The sequence below is a fragment of the Myotis brandtii genome, unplaced genomic scaffold (genome assembly GCF_000412655.1).
Source record: "Myotis brandtii unplaced genomic scaffold, ASM41265v1 scaffold220, whole genome shotgun sequence".
NCBI classification, from domain to species: domain Eukaryota; kingdom Metazoa; phylum Chordata; class Mammalia; order Chiroptera; family Vespertilionidae; genus Myotis; species Myotis brandtii.
Window position 1 is genome coordinate 216,289 of NW_005358250.1, and position 24,619 is coordinate 240,907.

Below are 24,619 nucleotides of genomic sequence, written 5' to 3' on the forward strand. Positions count from 1 at the left end.
CCGCAGGCTGACGCTCTATCCACTGAGCCAAGCTGGCCAGGGCTTGATGTTTCTTTCTATCTCTCTTTCCCTCTCCCTTCCTCTCTGAAATCAATAAAAATATATAATACATATATAAAAAAAGAGGAGCACTCTACTTCTGGGATATTTTGAAAACTGCGTAGGTCTCTTTTTCTTTCTTCAAGAATGATGAAGAGTAACTGGATATTCAAACGACAGCTAGATTGGCCACCACTGAGTGATCTGATTGAATCATCTCATTTCCTCCATGGTTTTCTCCTTATTGTCCTGGTAATGGGTGACCAAACAGGTATTTGCCCTCCTCCTACTTACCTATTACCATAAATCTGTCCTGGTCTCCTTTCTTTCTTTTTTTAAATAATTTTTTATTGTTGAAAGTATTACATATGTTCCCTTTTTACTCTCATTGACCCCTTCCAGCCCGCCCCCGTCTCCCACCCCAGGCCTTCACCACCCTATATCCTGGTTATCCTGGTCTCCTTTCTGAGAAGGTTCTGACTTTCAAAAGATTTATATTTGGGAATTGTAGGCAGCCATGCTTTCTGCCTTCCAGTCTGCCTTACAAAGTTCAGGACCAACCGTGTGTGTGTGTGTGTGTGTGTGGTGTGGTGTGGTGTGGTGTGGTGTGGTGTGGTGTGGTGTGTCGGTACCCGGGTGTCTGGATCATGTGGGTTTCTGATTATAATCCTTACTTTAAAGGCCCATCAGGAACCTTGTTTACTTTGTATAACCACTTCCTTTGGTTGTTCAAACACTCCCAATAAGTCTATTTCAGGGCCAAGCTTTCCAAGAGGCCTCTTTTTCTCAGAAAGGCCATACCCAGCAACTCTCTTGCCCTTTTATTTGGGATAATTATCAACTGCATGCTAGATGCTTTGAGGAATCCAGAAATGAATCAGGTCCTAGCCACAAGGAGCTTGTAAACCAGAAAAGGAAATGATAAGACATACATATAAATAATGATCATACAAGCTAATGTGGTGAGGGCAGAAAGAGATTACTGATCAAGGGCTCTAGGTTCATAAGAAGGAGTAATCACTTCCAGAGGGGGTATTTAGAGAAGACTTGTGGAGAGATGGCGATTGAGTTGAACATTGGAGCAATAGCCTTTGCATGATGGACTCTGATTCTTCCCTTTCTAGCTTTGAAAAGCAAACTGTTTTTGTGGGTTTAGGCATATTATAAAGGACTTTAAATAAATTTAAAGTTTTTAAAAACATAAATTAATAGGTATTGGGAGTTGAGATTGCATCTAGCAACAACCATTCAATATTTCATCTGATCCTGAAGTCTTTACTAAATAGTTAGGGAGTCTATTCAAGTACCTATGAAGTAATTAATGAACATGAATTATAGGTCTACAGTGATAAATTTACAATCAATAATGAATTAAATCTGGAAAATTCTATACTGCATTTTTCATCAGAATGATCTAAGTTAATGTGGCTTGGTCTTAGGGCAGTTTTGTCCTTGTCAACTATATATAAGTAGTTTTATCCCATCATAGAGATAGCAATTTAAAAATGGAATCAAAAGGGTCGTGGAATATAAATCTCTTTCTTACTTTAAAATACATACTTTTTCTCATCATCCTAGAAGATGAACCTAGCATATTTTCCATGGGCTGTAGATGTTATAAATACACTAATTGCAACAAAATCCATTTTGTTGCAATTAATATATTAATTTTTAAGATAAGTGATAAGATTAAGCCTGCTTTATATTTTTTAACTTTTTGGGATGCTTGGTGAACAAAAGCTGTTTGTGTTTATGATTAAGTTTTGTTATTTTAATGTTAAGTTTTACCTTGGTCAGAAAATATTAAAAACCTCAATTTGTTTTCATAAAATCTTTTGCTTGAGATTTGGTCTGTTTTTTAAAGGCCCATGTAAAAACTGGACCTGCTTTAAGGAAAGCCTTTGGAATCAAAGTACTCACGTTTTCTAGGAATTTACAGTAACAATTTGTGTTCTTCCAATAGGTATTAAAAGAAGTAACTACTAATCATTTCTGTGCAAAGATGCTAGAAAATATGGCCCAAACTTTTTTGTCTTTTTCTTCAGGATAGCATCTTATGTTTCTAATGAGGAGAGTATCTTTAAAGTCAGGAATTTATAAAAAGAGGTTCTTGGATAGAAAAATCATAAAAGCTGTAATTCTAAATCCAAAGCTCAATTGGAACTTGGCAAATTCAACTTAATGTATAGAATAGAACTGTCCAAAGCTGAACAGAATGCCTTACAGTAAGCTAGTTTCCCAGAACTGGAGAGGGATAAGCTCATATTTAAACTAAATGACTACTTAGGGTGGGATTGAGCGGGCTGGGCAGAGGTTGAAGTAGAGCTGTGAGCATTTTTAGAGGGGTGGGCCTGGGTGGCTCTTAATGTCTTTTTCAGTCCTAACCTTCTATGATACACTAAAATATAAAGGACATTTTTATTGATGTATTTTGTGCTTATCTAATTCAGATGGGCTTCTCAAGTTAAAAACGTAACCCTTAACTCATTTTTGAGTTTCAGAAATATTTAACTTCTATTTTGTACATAATCCCCACTTCAACAGTGTGAGGCTCTGAACCAGCCAACGAGGACATTCGCGATCTATTGACTGCCCATATGTTTGTGAATTGATTGCACCAAGACATCCTTAGTAGGGGTAATGCAGAATTTAATATCAGACTGTGCACAGGTGGTTTTAAAAGTGTTTCTTGAATTGTTCACCTTTGTAACAATTGTTGGGAGAGATCAGAGGACATCACAAAGTTGTCACCAATTTTCTAAATCTCACAGACCTTTACACTCAAACTAAACCCATTCATCATTAGCAAGAATACAAGATATCACACTGGCAATTGTGACTGTAGTAGTTTGCATGGCAGATTTTGCTAAGATCAGGCCTGCCCATAGATCCATACAATAAAAGGTTAGATTCTTATTTTAAAATTTTAAGGAATTATTTTCATTTCCAGAAAGATTTTTTTTTATTTGCCCCATTTTAAAAGGTTAGTGAGTCTCACTTTTTTCATTGTCATGAGTATCTCGTAAGACTATTAATAACAATAAATAATTAAACTTCTCTAGATTATCTTGATATCTTTGTTCTCAGTACACCTAAGAGAATAGTGTAATAGGTTATTCGCATATGGTGATAAGTGAAAATGTAATGGAAGCTGAGTTGAGGACCTTAGTTGGTTATTTAGTACTCAGGATTTTATCTAGTCATTTCCAACTGTGATTCAACACTCTTCACTTAATTCCCTCCAGAAACTCTAAGATCATATTGTTTCCTAGTACTTAGAGTTCCTGTTGATGTATAGAGCTTCTTATGTAGGCCTCCAGCACTAGAAATTGGCTCCAAGCCATTTCCCATTACATCATCACCCACTAATGTCATTACATCGGAGTGAAATCTGCTTTGAAGATTGTACTCTTGTTTTCCTTCCATTTCTTTCCTTTTATCATTTTCTTTAGAAGGAAAAAGAAAAAATCAGAGACCTCTAGAACATTTCAAACATTTGAATGAATCAAACGTCCTCACAGACTAAACCTAGATTTAGCAGCCTTCATTCCACTCTGCTGATGGAATGATCTGCCCAGCATGTATCCACATGGACCCTGGAAAGTAACATGTTTGGTGCTCTTCTTTCAGCCCTTCAGAATTAGTTCTTAATGACTTATACACTGAGTGGCCAGATTATTATGACCACCCCATCAGTACAATTAAGTGAATTAGTTATACAAATAATAATAATAATAATTTTTAAAAAACCTTGAGAGTATTTGTTTAGGAAGTTTTCAATATTCAGTATTTTTGGAAGTGTCAATGAAGCACTGATGGGGTGGTCATAATAATCTGGCCGGTCATAATAATCTGGCCACTCAAGTGTATAGTTCTCCACCAGCATCCAGTCACTGGTATTATTAAACCTTTTCAAATAATTTCCCAGAATAGAAATTCTTAGGACATCACTAAGTTTCTAGTTCTTTGTGTTTGATTAAACTGTTTTTTGCATTTAAGTATTTGCTGGGTAACCATTTAAGACATCTGGAGTTTTTTACTTTCCCCCTGGACTCTTTTAAGGCATTACAATATTATCTACAGTTATAGCTGAAGTGGGGATCCTAACTGATCTTCTTTTGAACCCATCAAAAAGCAGTTGACTGAATGTAGGTTCTGACCCTCTTCTTTCTATTCTAAATTTAATTCCCTATTGTTGCAAAGTTAAATGAGTCCAGCCTGCATGGCTCAGTGATTGAGCATTGACCTAGGAAACAGGAAGTCAAGGTTCGATTCCCGGTCAGGGCACATGCCCAGGTTGCGGGCACCATCCCCAATGCAGGGCATGCAGGAGACAGCCAATCGGTGATTCTCATCATTGATGTTTCTATCTCTCTTTTCCTCTCCCTTCCTCCCTGAAATCAATAAAAATATATTTAGAAAAAGAAAAGTTAAATGAAGTAGTGTAAACATCCACAAGGAAAGATATAAATAACGGACAGAAAGTCTGACTTTATTATTATTTTTAATGTGTCTCATGTATGTATTTGTTTTCAGTTGTCAAAATGTCCACAGAAGGAGGATTTGGTGGTACCAGCAGCAGTGATGCCCAGCAAAATCTACAGTCCTTCTGGCCTCGTGTCATGGAAGAAATACGGAATTTAACAGTGGTAAGAAAGAAGGAGAAACTTTGAAAGAGTCTAAAGAGTTATGAGATGAATAACCAAAACATAGACTAAAACGTGTAATCTCAAGCACATTTACAAAGGCATAATTTATTCCTGATCTCTGTGTTCACATGTGGTTTTCCACAGAAAAGTCACTCTTTCTCTTCTGCAGTCTAAAGGTGATGGTTTTATCTAAACTGTCTTAGATATAAAAGAGAAGGGAGGAAAAATAAAATTATAAAATTATTACTGGGGTCTATTGTTCATATTTTAAGGGGATAATCTCATGGTTAAGTTTATCAGGTTTTAGTGCTGGGGTCCGCCTGGTATAAAACTAGTGCCCTTCTAGAGTGTGGTCCGAGTAGGCCAGTATAGCAAGTCTACTTTCCAGCTGAGCACAGAACCAGAAATCCAAAATCAGGCAGGTGGCCAGAGAAACTCTGGAGGTTCAAACTCAGCACTTAACTTTTCTGTATTTTCTTGGGCTTTGATTTTTTTTTTTTAATTGTGGAAAAAAAACACAGAACAAAATTTACCATCTTAATCTTTTAAAAATGTACAGTTCAGTAGTGTTAAATATATATTTACATTGCTGTGGATCATCTCTCCAGGACTTTTTCATCTTGCAGAACTGAAAGTCTATACCCATTAAACAACAACTACCCTTTCCTCCTCTCCCCAGCCCCTGGTAACCACCATTCTAATTTCTGTTTCTATGAATTTCACCAGTCTTAAATGCCTCATATACATGGGATCATACAATATTTGTCTTGTTGTGATTGGCTTATTTCAGTTAGCATAATGTTCTCATGATTCATCCATGTTCTAGCATGTAATTGGATTTCTTTCCTTCTTAAGTCTAAGTAATATTCCATATATATGTGTATTCGCTACATTTTATTTATCCATTTATCTGCCTTTCTCTATGGCACATGAAGATATCTGCTTCTCCGACTGCATCTCTGCCTGTGTAACATTGTCAGATATTTTAGCATTTAGTCTGTGCCTATCCAGAACTCACTAGCACTTATAACCAGACTTCCTCAGATATGTCAGAGCCTCTTAGGTTGACATCTCAACATGTCTAACAGATTTTTTAAATATCCATATGTTCAGACTATCCAAACATAAATAAAACGTATGAGAGTATTCACAAGCTGTCGGTGGTCTCTAAGACTGGGACAAAGATTATTCTAAAACAACGAATTGAAATTTGCTAGGTGATATATATTACATGATATATTAGAAATACTGGCCCCAGTCAATTTGGTCTGAGTTCTGCAAAAGCAATTTATCTTTCCTCTCAGGGTGGCCATCATGCTCTCTTTACTCCATAATTGTGCATAAATCCAGGTAGTGTTCAGCTGGAACTGAAGTTGGTCAAAAATCATACCTAAATGATTGCACACCAGAATGATTGTGTAAAATACCATCTTTCTGCTCGACAGAGCTCTGGAAATAATAATTCACAGACTTTTTGGCATTGGATTTTATTCCTCTAGACCTCTTTGAAAGTGGACAAGAGAAAGCTAAGTTTGTCTTTTGGGGAGTAGATGGGGAGGCAACAACGCTGAATCTTGAAAAAGAAAAATCTAATTCTCCCCTAACTTACTCCGTACGATTCAGCCTCCAATTAGCTGTAATGTAATGCTGAGGTCACTTTCTTTTATTTACCAGTTACATCTTTTCATTCTTCAGTGCCTCCAGATTAGACAGTGGTATTTTTAACATTATAGTCAAATCAGATAACCATTTAAAGAAAAACTTGGAGGTGTGAGGTTTATGGATTATTACAAAACAGGTCCTGTGTTGTTTGAGCCCTTCTTGTAGAGCAGTGTTTCTCAAACTTGATTGTCTAATGAACCACATGAGGATCTTGTTAAAATATAGATTTTGATATAGTAGGTTTGGAGCAGAGCCGGAGATTCTGCATTTCTTCTGAGTTCCCAGGCGAAGCCATTGCTGACTTTGAGTAGTAAGACTTTAAAAGCAGCAGTGGCCGTTAACACTGACTGTGGATCCCCAGTCACCAGTGGCATTTTCAAAAATCGTGATGCCAGAAATTCCGGATTCAGTTAGTCTGGGACAGAACCCAGGCATCTTGTTTTTCAAAAGCTCTCCAGGTGATTCTAACATGCAGCCAAGATTGAGAATCATTGCTTTTGAGAGGATTCAAGCCTATCTTGCTGGAGTATCTGGCTGGATAGGCCTGGAAAAGATTTCTCATCATTATTTGAAACTCTGGATTTTCTTTAGTGCAGCCTGAAACCCATTGGCTTTTCTTTGGCTCTGAACTCTCATTGAATGAATTCAGACTTCTTGAAACTCAGCAGTTTCAGATGGCAGTATTTTTAATGGAGTTCTTTTGTTGTGATCAAGAGCACAGAAATATTCTGAGAGAGAATCTGCTTTTCCATTTGCTGATAACACTACCAAGAGTAGAGTCAGTCTGTCTCAGTTGTCTTTCACTTGGATCAGCATCAGGAGAAGTTAGCACATGAGTTGCATGGTTGCCAATGATGAGGGAACATTGAATTGAAAGCCAATTTAGTGGACATCAGTCTACTGATAATTAAGGGCTCCCCTCTCCAATAAGGTTATCATAAACTCTTACATGTGACTGGAAAGCTAGGATGAGATTATAGAAAACTGGGCTATTGTCAGTAATAATGAACCACATACACACATATATCTTTCTTTTTTCCAAATTTTTTTTTTATTGATTTCAGAGAAGAAGGGAGAGGGAGAGAGAGAGAGAAACATCAATGATGAGAATCATTGATCGGCTGCTTCCTGCACGCCCCCCTACTGGGGATTAAGCCGGCAACCCGGGCATGTCCCCTTGACCGGAACCGACCCCAAGCCCCTTCAGTCCGCAGGCCGATGCTCTATCCACTGAGCCAAACCGGCTGGGGCACACACACACATATATCTGAAGATCCACTTTTCACATACTGTCCCTTTAGGGGTCAAGGTTTGGGGATTATGAGAAAGTGTCTTGCAAAAGAAAAGGTTGGAGTGGGCTTAGAGCAGAGCTTTTTGTAAATTTCTGCCTCACTTTATACTTCTCCAAGGTGGGAATTATATCATCTCTTTATCTTTGACCCCTTCTTGTTGCTTTTGATTAAAGACTAGTCTTATAGAAATTCTGAAAGTGGTATTTTACTCTTTCAAGTTAGGGAAGAAGGTCTTTTTTTTATCAGTTTTGGGTTTTGATTAAGTAATCTTGGAACAAACTTGTGGAAATTATATTCACTAACCAAGTCAAATAAGAGTGCACTTGCAAGAGAGCTGAATCTTATGGTCTTAATCTTGTGTTGTATATGTCATCCTGGGAGGCCTTTCAAAGGAATTATCATCCCCAGCATTGTCTTTGGGATTTCTGTTTAGCATCATCATATTTTGTGATATGCCACACATGAAGGAAGACCAGTGATTGATTTCTGTGGTAAATGTTTTGTTTTTTAAATCCCTTTAGGGTCTGGCCTCAATCCAGCATTCTCTTTCATGTTGCTCGCCTCTGTACTCAGGTCATATATCTAAAACTTAAATAGGCCCTGTTTTGTGTGTCTCTGTGCTTCTGTGCATGCTGCTCCCTCTGTCTGAATATGAATTCTCTATTTTTCCAACAAGCAAATTTGTAGCATCCCTTATACACAATTCAGATGTCAGCCTCTCTGTGGAACATTTGCCAACTCCTCTTGCTCACTCCAACCCCCCATTGCCAGCTGGTATTTTCTTCTTTGTTTCTGTGGGATTTTACACCCCCATTCTAATATAATATATGGTGTTTTAATGTTTTTATGTGACCGTCTCTAACAATTAAACTATAAGCTGTTCAAAGGTAAGTATAGATTTGCATCTTTCACATAGTAGCACATATCATATTAGTTGAGTTACATGAATGAGTAAATTAAAGAGGAGAAAACAAATAAGAATAGAAAGAATGTGTCCTGCTCCCTCCTTTTGGTAAAAATTTAATAAACTGGAGTTCTAAACATCTGCCACTCCAGGGTTAGTTTTAGTAGAGGCTTCATGGAAAATATTGACACCTACTTTGGAAAATGAAAAGATGAAAAATTGGTGTTGGAAGTTTGTAGAGGTGAGTGGTAGCCAGTAGCCAAGCAGCTTGTTGAGTTTGTGTGGGGAAATTAGATGTCTTGGTGTGCATTTTATCCTAATTGTTTTTCTTCCCTTCTGTAATTATAAAATGGGTTCTGGGAAGGCTGTTTATGTTTTTCACTAGTACCCCCTTCTTTAACATTTAGTTGAGGTTTGCTGTTGGTCTTGGAAAAGAAAGTTTACTTTTTTGTTGTTGTTAATTATACCAAATCTCAAATAGTAGCTGCTCTTTCTATAATGTGATGATGCAAAGTCCCATGTGAACATACTGGATTTGGTGTGAGTCACATTTCAGAACACTTACAGAATCAATCATTTGACACCTAGTCTCAGCAGGGATTTTGCTGATTTTAGCTAATCTCTGCCTTTGAACCTTTTTCTTCATTGCAGCTCTGAAACCCAGAATTGATTTTTAATTCTAGAATTGCATTCATCGTTGAGCATGCTTTGAAATACCAGTAGTATCAAAATAAAACAAAAAAGGGCTTAATCACAAATAATTGAGTAGTGCTGATCAAAAAGCTCTTTCCTAAATCCTATCCACAGTAAAGTTGATGTGGTTTTCCCCAGCCCAGTCTTGTTTTTTAAGAAAAAAAGTGCCAGGGCTATTCCAAAAAGCCAGCTGATAAATTTACCCTCACCCCTCTCCCATAATCTTCTAACCCACCCCCATCCCCCTAAGCTAATTTTGGAAACAAGCCCTTAGGGAGTTCCTCCCTAATTTCTGGTGCCAGGTTAGAGCAAAGGTCAGAAGAAGAGAACTGTGGGTCACTGTGGTCAGGTAATGCTGGCACTTGCAATCCCCAAGTAGAAGAAAAAACTGGCAACTTAGAGGAATGAATTTTTGCTCCTGAGGCAAAAATCACATTTGAATCTGCTAAAAGCCATCATAAGTTTATCCTGAAACCCTTTAATTGTTTAAAGCTCTACATGGGTTAAGAATTTTGCTAGGAGTATTTTTGAAGTGGTTGTTTGCGGCAGCAGTCTGCGGTGTTTACCTATGCCGCCATCTTGGTCTCTCTCCAGAATTGATTTTTAATTCTAGAATTGCATTCATCGTTGAGCATGCTTTGAAATACCAGTAGTATCAAAATAAAACAAAAAAGGGCTTAATCACAAATAATTGAGTAGTGCTGATCAAAAAGCTCTTTCCTAAATCCTATCCACAGTAAAGTTGATGTGGTTTTCCCCAGCCCAGTCTTGTTTTTTAAGAAAAAAAGTGCCAGGGCTATTCCAAAAAGCCAGCTGATAAATTTACCCTCACCCCTCTCCCATAATCTTCTAACCCACCCCCATCCCCCTAAGCTAATTTTGGAAACAAGCCCTTAGGGAGTTCCTCCCTAATTTCTGGTGCCAGGTTAGAGCAAAGGTCAGAAGAAGAGAACTGTGGGTCACTGTGGTCAGGTAATGCTGGCACTTGCAATCCCCAAGTAGAAGAAAAAACTGGCAACTTAGAGGAATGAATTTTTGCTCCTGAGGCAAAAATCACATTTGAATCTGCTAAAAGCCATCATAAGTTTATCCTGAAACCCTTTAATTGTTTAAAGCTCTACATGGGTTAAGAATTTTGCTAGGAGCTTGTATTTTCTTCATTTTATCTGTACCTTGTGTCCTGCCATATTTTCTAAAAGGAGGGACTAAGCCAATCAGTGTGCTTCCTGATGCCTGTTTTGCCCTATTGATTGTCCCCACCATTTATGCACCTTTTGTTACTCATTTCAGAAAGATTTCCGAGTACAGGAACTGCCATTGGCTCGTATTAAGAAGATTATGAAACTGGATGAAGATGTGAAGGTGAATTTACGTTCATTTTTATTTTTATTGAAGCTAAAATGATGGGTGGGTTATTGCTCATTTCTCTAGAGCTCAAATTTAATTAAATAAAAATGAAAATATTGCCTGTTGCTTTTTTATTTAGTTTCTTGTAAAATTGTTAAGTGAGCTGAAATTGAACAATTTTAATTATTATATGATGCTTCTCCAAAAATTAGGGGTGTCCTGTTTTCTAGATGTTGAAAAGATACTGAGTGCTTTTTGAAACACCCAGTTCTTTTCAGCATGTAGTGTAAACATCTACCATCAAATCATCAGGACAGTGCCATCTTCTTAGCATCTTATTACAGTCTCTATTTGTTGATCTGAGCTCTAAAAAATGTTTGATAATGCTATTGTATCTGTGAGTATTGCATCTGTGAATTGTTTTACACGAATAATACTTGTGAGAGGGTTTACTTGGAGGAGACCATTACTGTATTCTTAGGAGTCTGCCACCCACTACAACTCTCTTAGAAAAAGAGCAGCTCCTTCCTTACCACTCAAAATGCATAGTCTCTTGTATTTGTATAGAAAGCTAACAGTTCACAGCAATTTTCCCTTCTATTAGCTCAATTCCTCCTCATAGTAATCCTGTGAGATTTGGTAGGATAAGAATTAGTAGTTTAATTTTCTAGATACGGAAATAGACAAAACAAAGAAAAAAAAAGAAAAAACTGACTTGCCTAGAGTAGGAGAACCAAGATCCCAATACTTATCTGCTTCCTTAACTCCATAGCTCGTCCAATGCCTGTATCCTATACAGACCACCTCACCAAGGATCCAGAGTCTTGTTTGACCAAGAGCTTATATTACTTGAGTACTTACTGTGTTCCAGGCCCTGTGCTGGGTGCTTGTACATATATCTTCTCATTTGATTCCCACAACAGTACTGGAAAGTTATCCTCTTTTTCAGTATGTGAAAAATAAAGCCCGAAAGGATGGGAAGCCTGAGATTTTGCCTAAATCCATTGGCTTTCAGACTCATTATTTCCCCACATTGTCTCTCCTTGGATTATATCACTTACTGACTTTATGGCCCTGGGCAAGTTACTTCACCTCTCTTAAACTTAGCTTCTCTACAAGGCTGTTATGAGAGTAAGAAAGTGCATGGTAGGTGCTAGATAAGTGTTCTTTTTTCCTCTTCTACCTGCTTTGTTCCTACTTGTGGTTTTATTTTATCTTGGGATCTCTTGAGACTACTACCTTCTCCTTTTCCAACACTTGCCCCATAGTCCAGTGGCAGGACATGAGATAAGGGGCAAATTAACTGGTTTGAATGACTGGTGATTGACAGATGTACATCTGTTACAGATGATCAGTGCAGAAGCCCCTGTGCTTTTTGCCAAGGCAGCCCAGATTTTTATCACAGAGTTGACTCTTCGAGCCTGGATCCACACAGAGGATAACAAGCGTCGGACTCTACAGGTAATATTGTAGACCTACATTGGGAAAGCTGGGCAAGTAGCTAGCTGCCTGCTTCTCTTGCATGGCTTAGACCAGGGGTCCTCAAACTTTTTAAACAGGGAGCCAGTTCACTGTCCCTCAGACCGTTGGAGGGCCGGACTATAGTTAAAAAAAAAAACTATGAACAAATTCCTATGCACACTGCACATATCTTATTTTGAAGTAAAAAAACAAAACGGGAACAAATACAATATTTGTATTTGCATGTGGCCCGCGGGCCGTAGTTTGAGGACACCTGGCTTAGACCAAAGTTTGTTTTTCCTTAGGCCTCTGACAAGCTGAGTGTAATTGGTATCTTCCTCTACTGTTGGGAGGCAGGCATACCTTATAGCCATGATAGTATTTCCCCACCAAGAATTTTAATTTCCAGCTCTCCCATGGTTTTCACAACTCAGTGACTGAACTATTCACTTGGTGAGTCCTCACTATATACAGAGGGAGGCTAAACTTATATTTATCTATTTCCAGATGTAAACAACTTCTGGTTAGAAGCCTTGAAAGGACAGTCCCAGGAAGAATCAGTTTTACTGACCTCATTAGCCTCTTTTTCCTCATCTGCTTTCCTGAGAATCCTTTTCCTCTTCTTTTTTTGTTCTCTTTTTATTTTAATCCAGCAAACAAATATTCATATTGTATGAAGACCTCTTGGTCATTGGCTCTAGAGCAGCGGTTCTCAACCTGTGGGTTGCGACCCCTTTGGTGGTCGAACGACCCTTTCACAGGGGTCGCCTAAGACCATCCTGCATATCAGATATTTACATTACGATTCATAACAGTAGCAACATTACAGTTATGAAGTGGCAACAAAAATAATTTTATGGTTGGGTCACAACATGAGGAACTGTATTTAAAGGGCTAGAAGGTTGAGAACCACTGCTCTAGAGGCTCTCCCCTCAACCACCAGGGCCTAGCTGTTGGAAGAAACATTTCTCAGACATAGAGTAAGGATGTGACAGATATAAGAGAGTGACAGTATTTTAACAACAAAGCCAAGAGTGTAAATTATGTCTTCTCCTTGTTTTCCTCTTACCTCAAAAGTTGAAAATGTATTTATTTATTTATTTATTTATTTATTTGTTCTACAGGTATTTATTAATCACCCACAATGTGCCGAGCACTGTTCTAGGCTCTGGATACACAAAACAGATAACAATCCCCACCCCCAGGGAAGTCTACATTCTAGTGCAGCTAGCTAGACATTGAGAACTTACTTTATGACTGCCTTGAAGGAAGTCTGTAGATCTAAAGAGCCAATTGAAATTACCTTCAAGATCAGTTAAAAAAAAAATAAGATAAAATTAAATGGGCAAAACATTTGAACAGTCCCTTCCAAAAAGAAGATTCCAAATGACTAGTAAGCATATGAAAAGGTGCATAACATCATTTGTCATCTGGGAAATACAAAGTAAAACCACAGTGAGATGCTAGTTTATATCCACTAAATGACAAATCAAGATGGAATATATAAAAAAATTGATATATTCTTGAAATGAATTGCTGTTCAACAATAAAAGAAACAAACTTGATCCATACAGCAACATGGATGAATCACAGAAATATTATGTTAAGTAAAAGAAAGCAGAGAAAAGAATTACATAGCACATGGTGCCAGGTACTGTCCATATTGATAGAAATAAGAATTGTGGTTACCTCAGATTGGGGGGTTGGGGGGAGAGGGCATGGTAATTGGCCGGAAAGTGATGGAAGGGAACTTTATATTCTTATCTAGATGATAGCTACCTGGGTGTATATATTTATAAAAATTAATCCAGCTGTGTACTTAAGATTTCTGTATCTTACTGAATATGAATAATAATTCAGTAAAATATTAGCACTTAAAAAGACAAAATTACAATGTTAAAAAGACCGATTTAAGTATATCTATGTTTTCAAAATACTGTAGAACACATTAGTGTTTGTTTGAAGGTGATTATTATTTCTTTCTCTTTCACCCCTCCTCTCATTTCATGCTTAGATGAGCCGTTTAGATAGCTTTGAGTAGGTGACATCATCAAGAATGTGATACTATATCGTGCTAATCTTAAATGAGTCCTGGCAGCTTTAAAATGTGCCCTGCTTCGGTAGGATGGGTTTATTATCAAGCTGATGGTTGGCAAGAATGGAGGACTGAAGTTTTGCATTTCAGTGGCTTTGGGCCATCACAGAGACAAGGGAAGGAAAAAACAGAAAATTTCCATCCCCTCCTATTTTGTCTGATGAGTCACCTTTTCTTAAGATGTGATATGTAGAGGTTGCTAAGGATTTTGGTTAGAAGGTTGACTTCTTCTTCACCCCAACATTTTATTATGAAAAAATTCACACATAAGAAAGTTTATAGTGAACACCTGTATACTCACCACCTGGATCCTGCCATTAAAAGTTTACTTATTTTATCCCCATATCTATCCTTCTATCCATCAAATCATCATCTATTTTTAAATGAATTTCAAAGTTTACTTTTCCCTTAATACATGCATATCATTGTTCACTCTTTTCCCGTTTTTTTTCTTTAAAATTGTCTTACACTGTTAGTATGTTGATTTTTAGTAAAAAAATAAAAATCCTTTAATTTTATTATTTAAAGAAAGAAGTGTTACTCTTAGAAAGAACCCCTTCAGAGCAGGCTTTGGTTTCAGAATCATTAGTCAACCGACTCCTGTGTCCTCAGCCCACCTGAGACTCTGTTCTAGTAACTTCAGACTTCCAATATTTATATCACATTAAACAAGATTTAAACCATGGATTTAATTAACATTGCGATTTTGAATTCCAAAATAAAAATTTTGGAAACTAAGATACAGATCAGTAACTAGAAAATATTGCAAAAGTTATTGGATTAGAATTTCAGCCAGGAAATTCAAAATAGATTTTAACTGCTTCTGAACTAAGAGGCAAAATACTATTTAGAATCTTAAAAAGGTTATAAAATTGAATGATTGCCTAACCTTGCTAACCACATAATGACCAGAAACCTGCCACCTGAGATTGCTAGATTTGTACAATTTTAGCTGGAGGACCATTTTTTAACAGTCATGGAGAGGACCTAGGGGCAGAATCTAGCAGAGGCAGTAGTAGTTAGAGGCTCGAATATTCGGCTTATGGAGCACGAGCTACAGGTAGGTTTTTTGGTTGACTTTGTAGATATCTTTCCAGCAGGTCTGATCATTTGAAGTTTATAAGAATTTGGCTGTGCTTATTTCAGCTATAGACTTGGCCATGGGTACTTAGTTTGGCTTAGAAGTCATCATCTTCTCTTACTTGTAACCTGGAGGTTATAAAGCCGGGTGAACTAGTTTCTCCCCAGGCTAATTTTTCACCTCGCTTTTCTTTGTTACAGAGGAATGATATCGCCATGGCAATTACAAAATTTGATCAGTTTGACTTTCTCATCGATATTGTTCCAAGAGATGAATTGAAACCTCCAAAGCGTCAGGTGAGCTGGGAAGGCATTGCTGCTGCTGCTGCTGCCAAGCACCTTGCATATGGGTGTCTAATAATGCTCCTTTTCCTCTCTCAGCACAAGCCATTTGCTATTTCTTTTGCTACTTCTCTAGACCAGATCCATCCTTAACATCTCCTTCTGCTACTCATTTATGGATACTTTTAACTCAGTGCCGCTGAGGTGGTATTTCAGTGAAAATAGATAAAATTAAAGACTTTGGTTATCAATAGTAAAAGTGAAGCTCATTTCAAGGTATCCTAGGAACTCTATCAGAGTTCTTAATCTGGGATGGGAGAACATGTCCAGTGAGTTACAGATTTTAGATTTTCAAGAAACAGCGTCTCTATGTGCACAGTGTTTGGAGTGAGTGGACTTTGGTTTTCTCTTACTCTTTATTGTGGTTCTCTGTATAATGCTCTGGTTACATATTAAATCACCTGCTAGGGTTTTAAAAAATACCAATGCCCAGGCTCCACCCCACACCAAGTTGAATCAGACTCTGAGAGGGGAGGCCCAGGCATCAGTACTTTTTAAAGCTCCCCAGATGCTTTTAATGTGCAACCAGATTTGAGAACCACCGCTAAAACTGTTTTCTAAGCAATCACTAGAAAGAATGTGAATGTCTGCCTGCCTGCCTTTCCCTCTCTTCTACCTGCCCCTCTCCAAAGGTCACACTGATTTTTTTTTTCCAGCACCTTGGGTGCATAAGTCTCTTAATTGCGGTTTTAATAGGCCCCTATGCTTTATAACTCATTGGTTCAGGCACACACATTTCGTGACTCACCAGGTGTAATTGAGACACTTGGGGAATAGTACCAGAGTCTGGTTGGGAGCAAAGGTGTGCCTTGTTCTGCTTGCTCTGTTTTCTTAACAAAATTTTAAGTGGTTTTAATGAATTATTTCATAGTATATTATTTTTGGAAATGGGTCATTCAGTGACTCTCATGCTGTCTCTATTAATAACCAGTCAGAAGGTGTAAGAGAAGTGGGCGTCTTAAAGGACATTTGTAATCCTGACCCTGCCTGGAGCCTTTGGATTAGCAAGCCCTCTGTTACCCCCTTACTAGTACAGGGAGCCTCACTGTGTCTCCGTTCTTTCTGGGCAGTCTTTGCTACTGTAAACATCCTTGACTGGAAGCTGTAAGGTGTTCAGAGGAGCTTTCAGTCGGATGTTTACAGCGGCAGGCTGCCACGGTCGTCCCTGGCTGCGTATCGCCTTTGAGACATTGCAGGTTAGTGCCCGTGGGCTTCCTTCCTCTCTGAGAAGTCACTACTGCAGAAACCCAGACCACTTCTCTTCCTTCAAAAAAAATGATATGACACACTTGCTCTCCGTGTTGGAATTTGTTTGAGCAGCCCCCTTTAAAAACGAAGTGGTGAGATCTGTCAGAAAATCAGGCCTTGGTCATGCTCCTTGTGCTAACTTCTGCTTGTTTTCTGTGGGCTGCCTGCTGAACCAACTGGCTGGGACATGTCCTGTCCCTTCCTCCAAAGTCCTCAGTGCTTGGCTCTCTTAGGGTGTCAGACAGCTCCTTGTTCCATCTTGACTCTAAATGCTCCATCTCTTTTTTAAAGTGTGTCTAGCTGAAACAGCTCCTTGCTGTCTAGACTCAGTTCTTTGTAGGTGTTCAAGCCATTGATTGGCATCCTGTTTGGGACAGCTGCTGCCTGGCCTTTGAAAGGTTGAGATTACTGGAAGCTGGCCTGAAATTCTCAGGTAGCACTATTAATCCTTTGTAGACATGAAGTTTTCCCAATCTCCAAATTGGCTGACACCTTTTTAAGTCCTGTAAAAGCACCTACTCTCCAGAATTCACCCTTTGTGAAGAGGCAGCAGTTTGCTCTTGCTACTGAAGCTAATGGACTTTTTTCCAGTCTGTGGCTGGTAGCCCTAGGAGGTGATGCTGCTCATTCTCTGGCTGTTAGTCTCCACTTCTGAACACATCCCAAGAGTAAACCCTCTGTTTGGGGAGGCCACAGCTAGAGCTGGGCAAGTACCCCATTCTGGATTGACCCAGTCATTCATTCCGAGATTGTTCTAGCATCTGGGATGATGTTCCACTACTGGGGAAAGGAACTAGCCACAAATACTGAGCTGGGATCTAAGATCCTTGACCTCTCAGAGATGCTTGGGAATTTATCTTGTTCTTCAGGAAAGCAAATAAAAACTATTTGAAAATAGAAGGTTGTTGAGGTTTGACTTGTACCCCACTAAAGCTATGAGTTGAAAGTTCCTGCCCATTGAAATATCATTTCTCTTCACCCATCTCTTTAAACCAAGCATAATCATTCCCCTGCTAGCTTGACCTCCATTGGCTGAATGAGTCTTCATAAATGCTGAAAACCTTATATATGCCTCCTTCCATTCCAGTGAATTGAGAACAGTCATGCCCTCCTCACAGCGCAAACTGACTTGATGGAATGTCCTAGACCCTGCCTGGTTCATAAACAAGTTAGGAGGCTACAGTAGGCAGCACAGGAGAAGCTCTTCACCTGCTCTCCCAGCTTTTGGCAAGGGGTATTTTGGCTTCTGAAAGGGATATTTAAAGGGTTTGCTTTTTGTCTGGTGAAAAGACCATATTCATTTGTAGATCAGCTACAGTCAGGTATAACTGGATACAGAACCATCACAGGTCAGGGCTAGGAAATGCCGGTGTCTGCCTGCCTTCTCACTTCCTGCAAGTTTGTTCTGGGGGGCTTTTGGTCCTATATACCTTCTTATCACCCAAGAGCTTTTTCAAGTTAGGTCTGAACTTTAGTGATTAATGTTTTTTATAAAGTAGGAAGGGAAATCTCAATGGAAAATGAATACATTAAACTCATTTCAAGAGCTTTGAAAAAGATCAGTTTCATGGCTAAGGAGGATACCAGTTTATCCCTGCCACAGCCAAGGTCTAGTTGACAAGACTGACCCTAATTTATAATAGAAGTTGGAGTTGAAATGGAGGTGACATTGTCACAGTTAAGTTGTTCTGGAAACAGACCTAGCTGAAAATAAAAGGGGGCCCCCTCTTTCTTCTGCCTCAGAATGATCACATTCAGTGTTCAAACGGTTTGGGTCTGAAGCACAGAATACATTAACCTAAAAAGTTGGTTCATGTTCGAGGACTAGCTCAGAAACCCAGCATGTCACAAGTGTCTGCCTAGGCTGAGTGGATGGCCATCAGGGAATCTGGTCATGCAGAGACCCGCGTGTCTCATAGGCTTTATATCAGCAGTCCTAGTTTTACTATCCTGGGTCCCCCAGTCACCAGGCAAGCAAAATAATGCCCAGCCCTGTTCTACAGGGAACATGGATTTCTCCCCACACTAGACTACAAAATCCTAGAGGTAGCAAAGAGAGTTTAGGGTCTCTTCTATTGGTAACAGCTGTTATATTCAAGAAAATTTATTCTACTACCAACTTGGGTTTAAAAAAAAGGTACAGCAATACCTGGGTTCAGTTCAAGACCACCACAATAAAGCAAGTACAGGCATCCTCGGAGCTACTGCTGGTTTGTTAACAGACCACTGTAATAAGCAAGTTTATCAATAAAGTGAGTTGTAACCTTTTTTGCTGATGGAGGGTCTTGCCTTTAGTTTGTAAAAAAAAAAAAAAAAAAAAAAAAAATCAACACCTGGGAAGTGCAATAAAGCCAAGTGCAATAACACATGGTGTGCCTGTATTTTCTTATCTCTGTCTGCCTGGCTCCATAAATCCATTCTCATTCAGCAAGTACTTATTAGGTGCCTACAAGGGAATGAATAGTGGGGACAGTGGAGAGCAAGAGAGAGCTAGGCTTTGCCCTCATGGGAAAGTAGTTAATTTGACAAGCCAAGGACAAAAAAGTTCAGTGAGCAAAGGACTGGAAACCCAGACTAGAGCGCCTGACCTAATGAGGGGATGATGGGGTCAATGCCAACTATGTAAATGCCACTTTGGGGAGCTTTGAGGCAGTCCACAGGGTCTCTATACCTTGAAGAATTGTCTTTTCCTCTTATCTTAAACATGGCAAACTTAGCCTAGGGAGTGAGTAAATCTAGTTAATTTTTTGCTCAGCCAGACCAAGTTGTATGTTTCTGTTGTTTTTGTTGTCCCAGGCAGGGGCCGACCAACCCTGGACCCTCAGGCTATAACCATGCCGTAGTGTGTGTAAACATCCTACACTCTCAGCTGTGAGCTCAAGGTGGCTGGGAGAGGGTTGTTTACTCCTTCTGCCATGGAAAACGTCAGCTGAAGAAGGAACAGTCTCTTCACCCAGCAGATCGGACAGAATGCGACCTCCCTAGTCAGCCAAGGCAGCACCCAGCGGAGAGCTGTCCCTCAGGCCCCCTGGGTTGCTCTTCTGTGGCTAAGTACAACCAGAAGCAGATGTGACACTGGATAGATGTGGCCCTTAGTGACCACTGAGCTCTCAACGTACTGTGAAAAGCTAAGCACTTGCCTACTGATGCTCTCGATCCTAACATTTGATTCTGAAATTTCAACCCAGGAAAAGCCCTATGTCCTTTTCCCCTGCTCTGTCCCTCCTGAGATGGTGGGAACAAAATAAGGAGAGTGCTGCCTGTTTGGGAGATTGGGAACTTGCCTCAGAGCCTGACGTTTGGGTAGCATCTTCCAGTGCTCACAGTTAGCACTGTCCTCAGATCACAGGCCTCGGCAGAATTTACTCACAAGCACTGCTAGTGCGTGGCTTTTAGTGGCAGTAATTATTTGCCCATTTGCAACTTATCATGCAATGGGTGCTAACTCTACTTCAGAAAACTGGCTGTAAGTTTGGTGAAACCTATGGAATCTGTTATTTTTAGTTTGATGTAGCACAACTGGTCTCTTCGAATTCCAGTTTCCCTTGGCTTCAAATGTGGAGAGCTCAGCATTCAGCAGGCAACGGCACAGAGCCCGTTTGGGGGAAGAATGGAAATTCACTCTGGCGGCTGCTGAGTCGGTTCTTTTCCTCTTACCTGCCTCTCCTTCTACCCCACAGGAGGAGGTGCGCCAGTCTGTGACTCCTGCCGAGCCTGTCCAGTACTACTTCACGCTGGCTCAGCAGCCCACCGCCGTCCAAGTCCAGGGGCAGCAGCAAGGCCAGCAGACCACCAGCTCCACAACCACTATCCAGCCCGGGCAGATCATCATTGCGCAGCCTCAGCAGGGTCAGGTCTGTGAGCTGCAGGGGGTGCCTGCCCAGCAAGATAGTACTTCTTAGGTTTGGGATGGTGAAAGCTTGACCAGGGCAAGACAGGTACTCAGAGCATCATAGAGCACTGGATTTGAAGTCTGGAAACCTGGGCTCTCCCCAGACTCAGCCATTGAGGAGACATGTCACCCTAATCTCTTATGGGTCAAATGAGGAAAGTGTAGTGGACAAGATATTCTTCAGGATCCTTATGAGCTAAAAAGTTTGGAAGGAAAAACTGTATGACACCCCCATGAAGAGTAGTGGCATCTCTGTAGAAGGTGTTTTAAGTGGACTCCATGCCTGCTGTCTGTGTGTCCACACCAGAATTGGATTGTATCCTTAAGGGAGAGATCAGGCATGCATACCTCTCCTCCCCTTCTCCCCATCATTTCTCTGTCCTACTGTATTTAAGTAAAGTGTCCTTCTCTTTTTACAATAGTAATCAGAATATTCTCTCTCCCCAATACAATTGTGAGAGCAGCATTATGCACATTTGTTGGGAATCATTAGAGGCTACAGAGAACTCTCTTCTCAGAGCTCTGAATCCAAACTCCCTGTCAGTCATCAGTTTATTTATTCATCAAACATTGGTCATCCTCTGTAGGTAAAGTCCTATGCCATGTGTTGGGGACACAAGCATGAGTCAAACAGTTCCTATATTTAAGAATTCACAACCTAGTTGGGGCTACAAATAATTAAAGATTATACCACCATGTGGAAAGTGTAAAATATTCTAAGGATGTGTAGAGGGTATTATGGGAATGCATCAAAAGGGGTACCTAACAAAGATGTGAGGGGGTGGTAGAAGAGGATGTCAGAGAAGGTTCCTTTAAGGGAATAATATGAGTTTTAGAGAGAATAATGGAAATGAATCAAAATAGACAAGGAGGGACTTCCCAATACAGGGCTCAGCACAAGCAAAGGCTTGGAGTTGAGGACACATTCTAGACGGCCTTGTGTGTTCTAGTGAGGAGCTGGGTTTGCCTAGAAGAAAAAATATGGAAGTGGCAGTAGATTTAAATATAATTGTGATTTTAGGATGTATTCCCTGCTTGTTTTTTTTTTTTTATCCATATAACAAATTTATTGAATGCTTGTCTTTACCAGACACCATGCTAGCAGGAGGGGTTCAAAGATGATTGGAGCTCAATCCCTGCCTTAAGGAGTTCACTGCACTGTGATGCCTAAGGGTCCTTCTTTAGCTCTTGCTTGTGCGTCTGCAGTGGTGAGAGGTTTGCCTGCCAAAGGCTTTATCCCTTTATAGAGAGAACTTCAAGGGAGTCTGCTAATGGCTGGCTCTTATTGGCTGATCATCCTAAGAAGTTCATAGTTGTTGTGCCCCGACAGCAGGGCACACCATACGTGATCTGACAGCTGCTATGCTAACACAAGCCCTCATTTTTCTGAAATGATTTAGAAATACTTTGGAAATCCTCTCAGGAAAATTGAGTTGATAGAGTACAGTGATGAGTTGGCAGTATGCATTTTTTTTTAGTCAGCGAGAATTTCATGTATCCTCTTTTCTGCCACCCTGGACTTGCTCAGCCTGGAGCTGATAAGGCTTGTGAGGATGGTGAAGTTGGTTCCTCCCAGCATCTTCCAGCTATTGTTTCACTGTGTTACTGGTTCAGGGTGGCCTTGTGTTGTGTGACACACCCCAGGATCTCTGTAGTAATGGCTATTTCAAGTTGAGTGCAGATAACCTTTGCAGAACAGAATACATACTAAAGTCGAAGGAAGGCATATTTTGGTAAAGTGAATCCTCTATTTTCTGTCATAAAATTGGAAACTTTTATTCCTAGAGGCTTGGGGAATAGGCTGAGTTGAAAATTGCAGTGTGAGAACAGGAGATGTTTCCTGTTGTCCTAGCCAACTGCATGCATTTTTACACAGGTCCTTCTGTCTGTCTTCCCCACCCTCCTGTACTTAGGGGTGGCCTCAGTTAAGATCCAGGTATTCAATGTTTGGTGTCCAGTGCATTTACCTGTTCACTCTCCCATAGGCAGCTGTGCTATGATCCAGAGCAGCCAGTTGGCCGCTGCGGGCTGGGGTCGCTCTGCTGCTTAAATGGGGTGAAAACCAGTGTGCACTTTATTTCCCTCCCAATGTCTTGCAGGCCTAAGAAGCAGCCCAGGATCCCAAATTTAGTAAATTCATAATTCATACTGACCCCACTTTCCATTTAGTTTGCCCTCCAAATTCACCTGTTCTAGACTTCACTTGGCTATTTCTCAAGTGAACTGTCGTGGTTGATTTTGATTCTTTTGTACCATATGTGCCTTACTGTCATCGAAGTGGCTGTGAAAAGTTGCAGCATTTGAAGCATAGAGATGTTTGGGGCTCAGGCAAATATTGTGTACTATGAGCCTAAAAATAAATCTCTTTGGTTTTTTTCATCTTTTATTTTGGTGAGTAACTTTCACAGTGCTCTAAACCCAAAGGACTCTAGGTTGAGTATTATTTGGTGTTAACATGACTTCAGGCATTCATGGAGAGGATTTGCTCCTAGTTAACCTCTTGGTTATTAACCCCTTTGTAAGCCTACTGACTCTGAGCTAGACTCAATCAGCTTTCTCATGACTCTTTCCAGAGCACACCAGTGACCATGCAGGTTGGAGAAGGTCAGCAGGTGCAGATTGTCCAGGCCCAGCCACAGGGTCAAGCCCAGCAGGCCCAGAGCAGCACTGGACAGACCATGCAGGTGATGCAGCAGATCATCACAAACACAGGAGAGATCCAGCAGATCCCGGTAAGCCCTGCCTTGCCTTGCCTCAGGTCTGCATGGCACTCTTCAACATAATAACAGAGATACTTAAAGATTTTATATCTGTATATACACACAGACAAAAAAAAATATTATGTGTGTGTGTGCATGTGTATATATTTTGCATGATTGTGTATATCACATGTGTGTGTGTGTGTGTGTGTGTGTGTGTGTGTGTGTGTATAAACATTTTTAAACCTATATTCCTGTTACCCTAGACCAGTGATGGTGAACCTTTTGAGCTCGGCATGTCGGCATTTTGAAAAACCCTAACTTAACTCTGGTGCCGTGTCACATATAGAAATTTTTTGATATTTGCAACCATAGTAAAACAAAGGCTTATATTTTTGATATTTATTTTATATATTTAAATGCCATTTAACAAAGAAAAATCAACCAAAATAATGAGTTCACGTGTCACCTCTGACACGCGTGTCATAGGTTCGCCATCACTGCCCTAGACCACAACTTGCTTCACTGTGTGCTCACTGCTTTCCTTTAACCCATGTTAAAGTTCACCACTGTGTGGCAGCTCCTCTTAATTTCCCCTCACTCCACCTACATAGAGAAGTCATTGTAACCACCATTCTATGCCAAGGCCCAAAGGCCCTGTGAGACAGTCCTGTCTTTTGATTAGCAAAGAATAAGAGGGAGGTGTATAGGGAAGACCATAAATACACTTGTTGCATATTCATGAGTCAGTTCCCACTGGAGCCTGCAGCAAAGTATATTTTTGGCTTTCATTGAACTTATCCATTCCTTCAATGTGGACTACTGCTTCCTGTGTGCCTTGAGGGATTTCATTTCTTAGATTTGTTGACTTTTTTACTTGTACTTGTTCTTTTGTTAAAAATGTTCTTGTCTCAACACTTGCCATTTATACATTGGTCATTTTGCCACCAGAAAATGTAGAAAGTGAGTGACATGGAACAGTCCTTCTATTTCCTACCCCTTGTTCTTCCTATTATAAATGAAATGTAGGCAAATCTGGAAATTCACTTGGGCTTGATTAACCACTTTCTCTCTGAAAAAAGCTCAAAAAGTATCCTCGACTCTGGTTTTGAAACTGTTCTTATTAGGTTAACAGAGTACTAGGCCAGGAGAAAGTTTAGGAAAGTGGAGTGAGTGTGTGTCTGTGGCTATCTCTCTCTTTCTTTCTTTCTTTCTT

General features: G+C 39.9%; 1 protein-coding gene across 7 annotated transcripts in view; it reads left to right on the forward strand.

Annotated features, from left to right (window-relative positions):
- Window positions 1-24,619, forward strand: part of NFYC (nuclear transcription factor Y, gamma) — a 67,069-nt gene that overhangs the window by 35,477 nt on the left and 6,973 nt on the right. For 6 of the 7 annotated variants that reach the window (XM_014539525.1, XM_005866030.2, XM_014539526.1 and 3 more), the window contains 6 exons: window positions 4,576-4,688; window positions 10,530-10,601; window positions 11,934-12,047; window positions 15,424-15,519; window positions 20,493-20,666; window positions 23,278-23,436. In XM_014539525.1, coding sequence (XP_014395011.1) covers window positions 4,576-4,688; window positions 10,530-10,601; window positions 11,934-12,047; window positions 15,424-15,519; window positions 20,493-20,666; window positions 23,278-23,436 — 728 coding nt within the window. The remainder of the gene's footprint in view (window positions 1-4,575; window positions 4,689-10,529; window positions 10,602-11,933; window positions 12,048-15,423; window positions 15,520-20,492; window positions 20,667-23,277; window positions 23,437-24,619) is intronic. The other variant, XM_014539528.1, reaches the window with a different exon arrangement.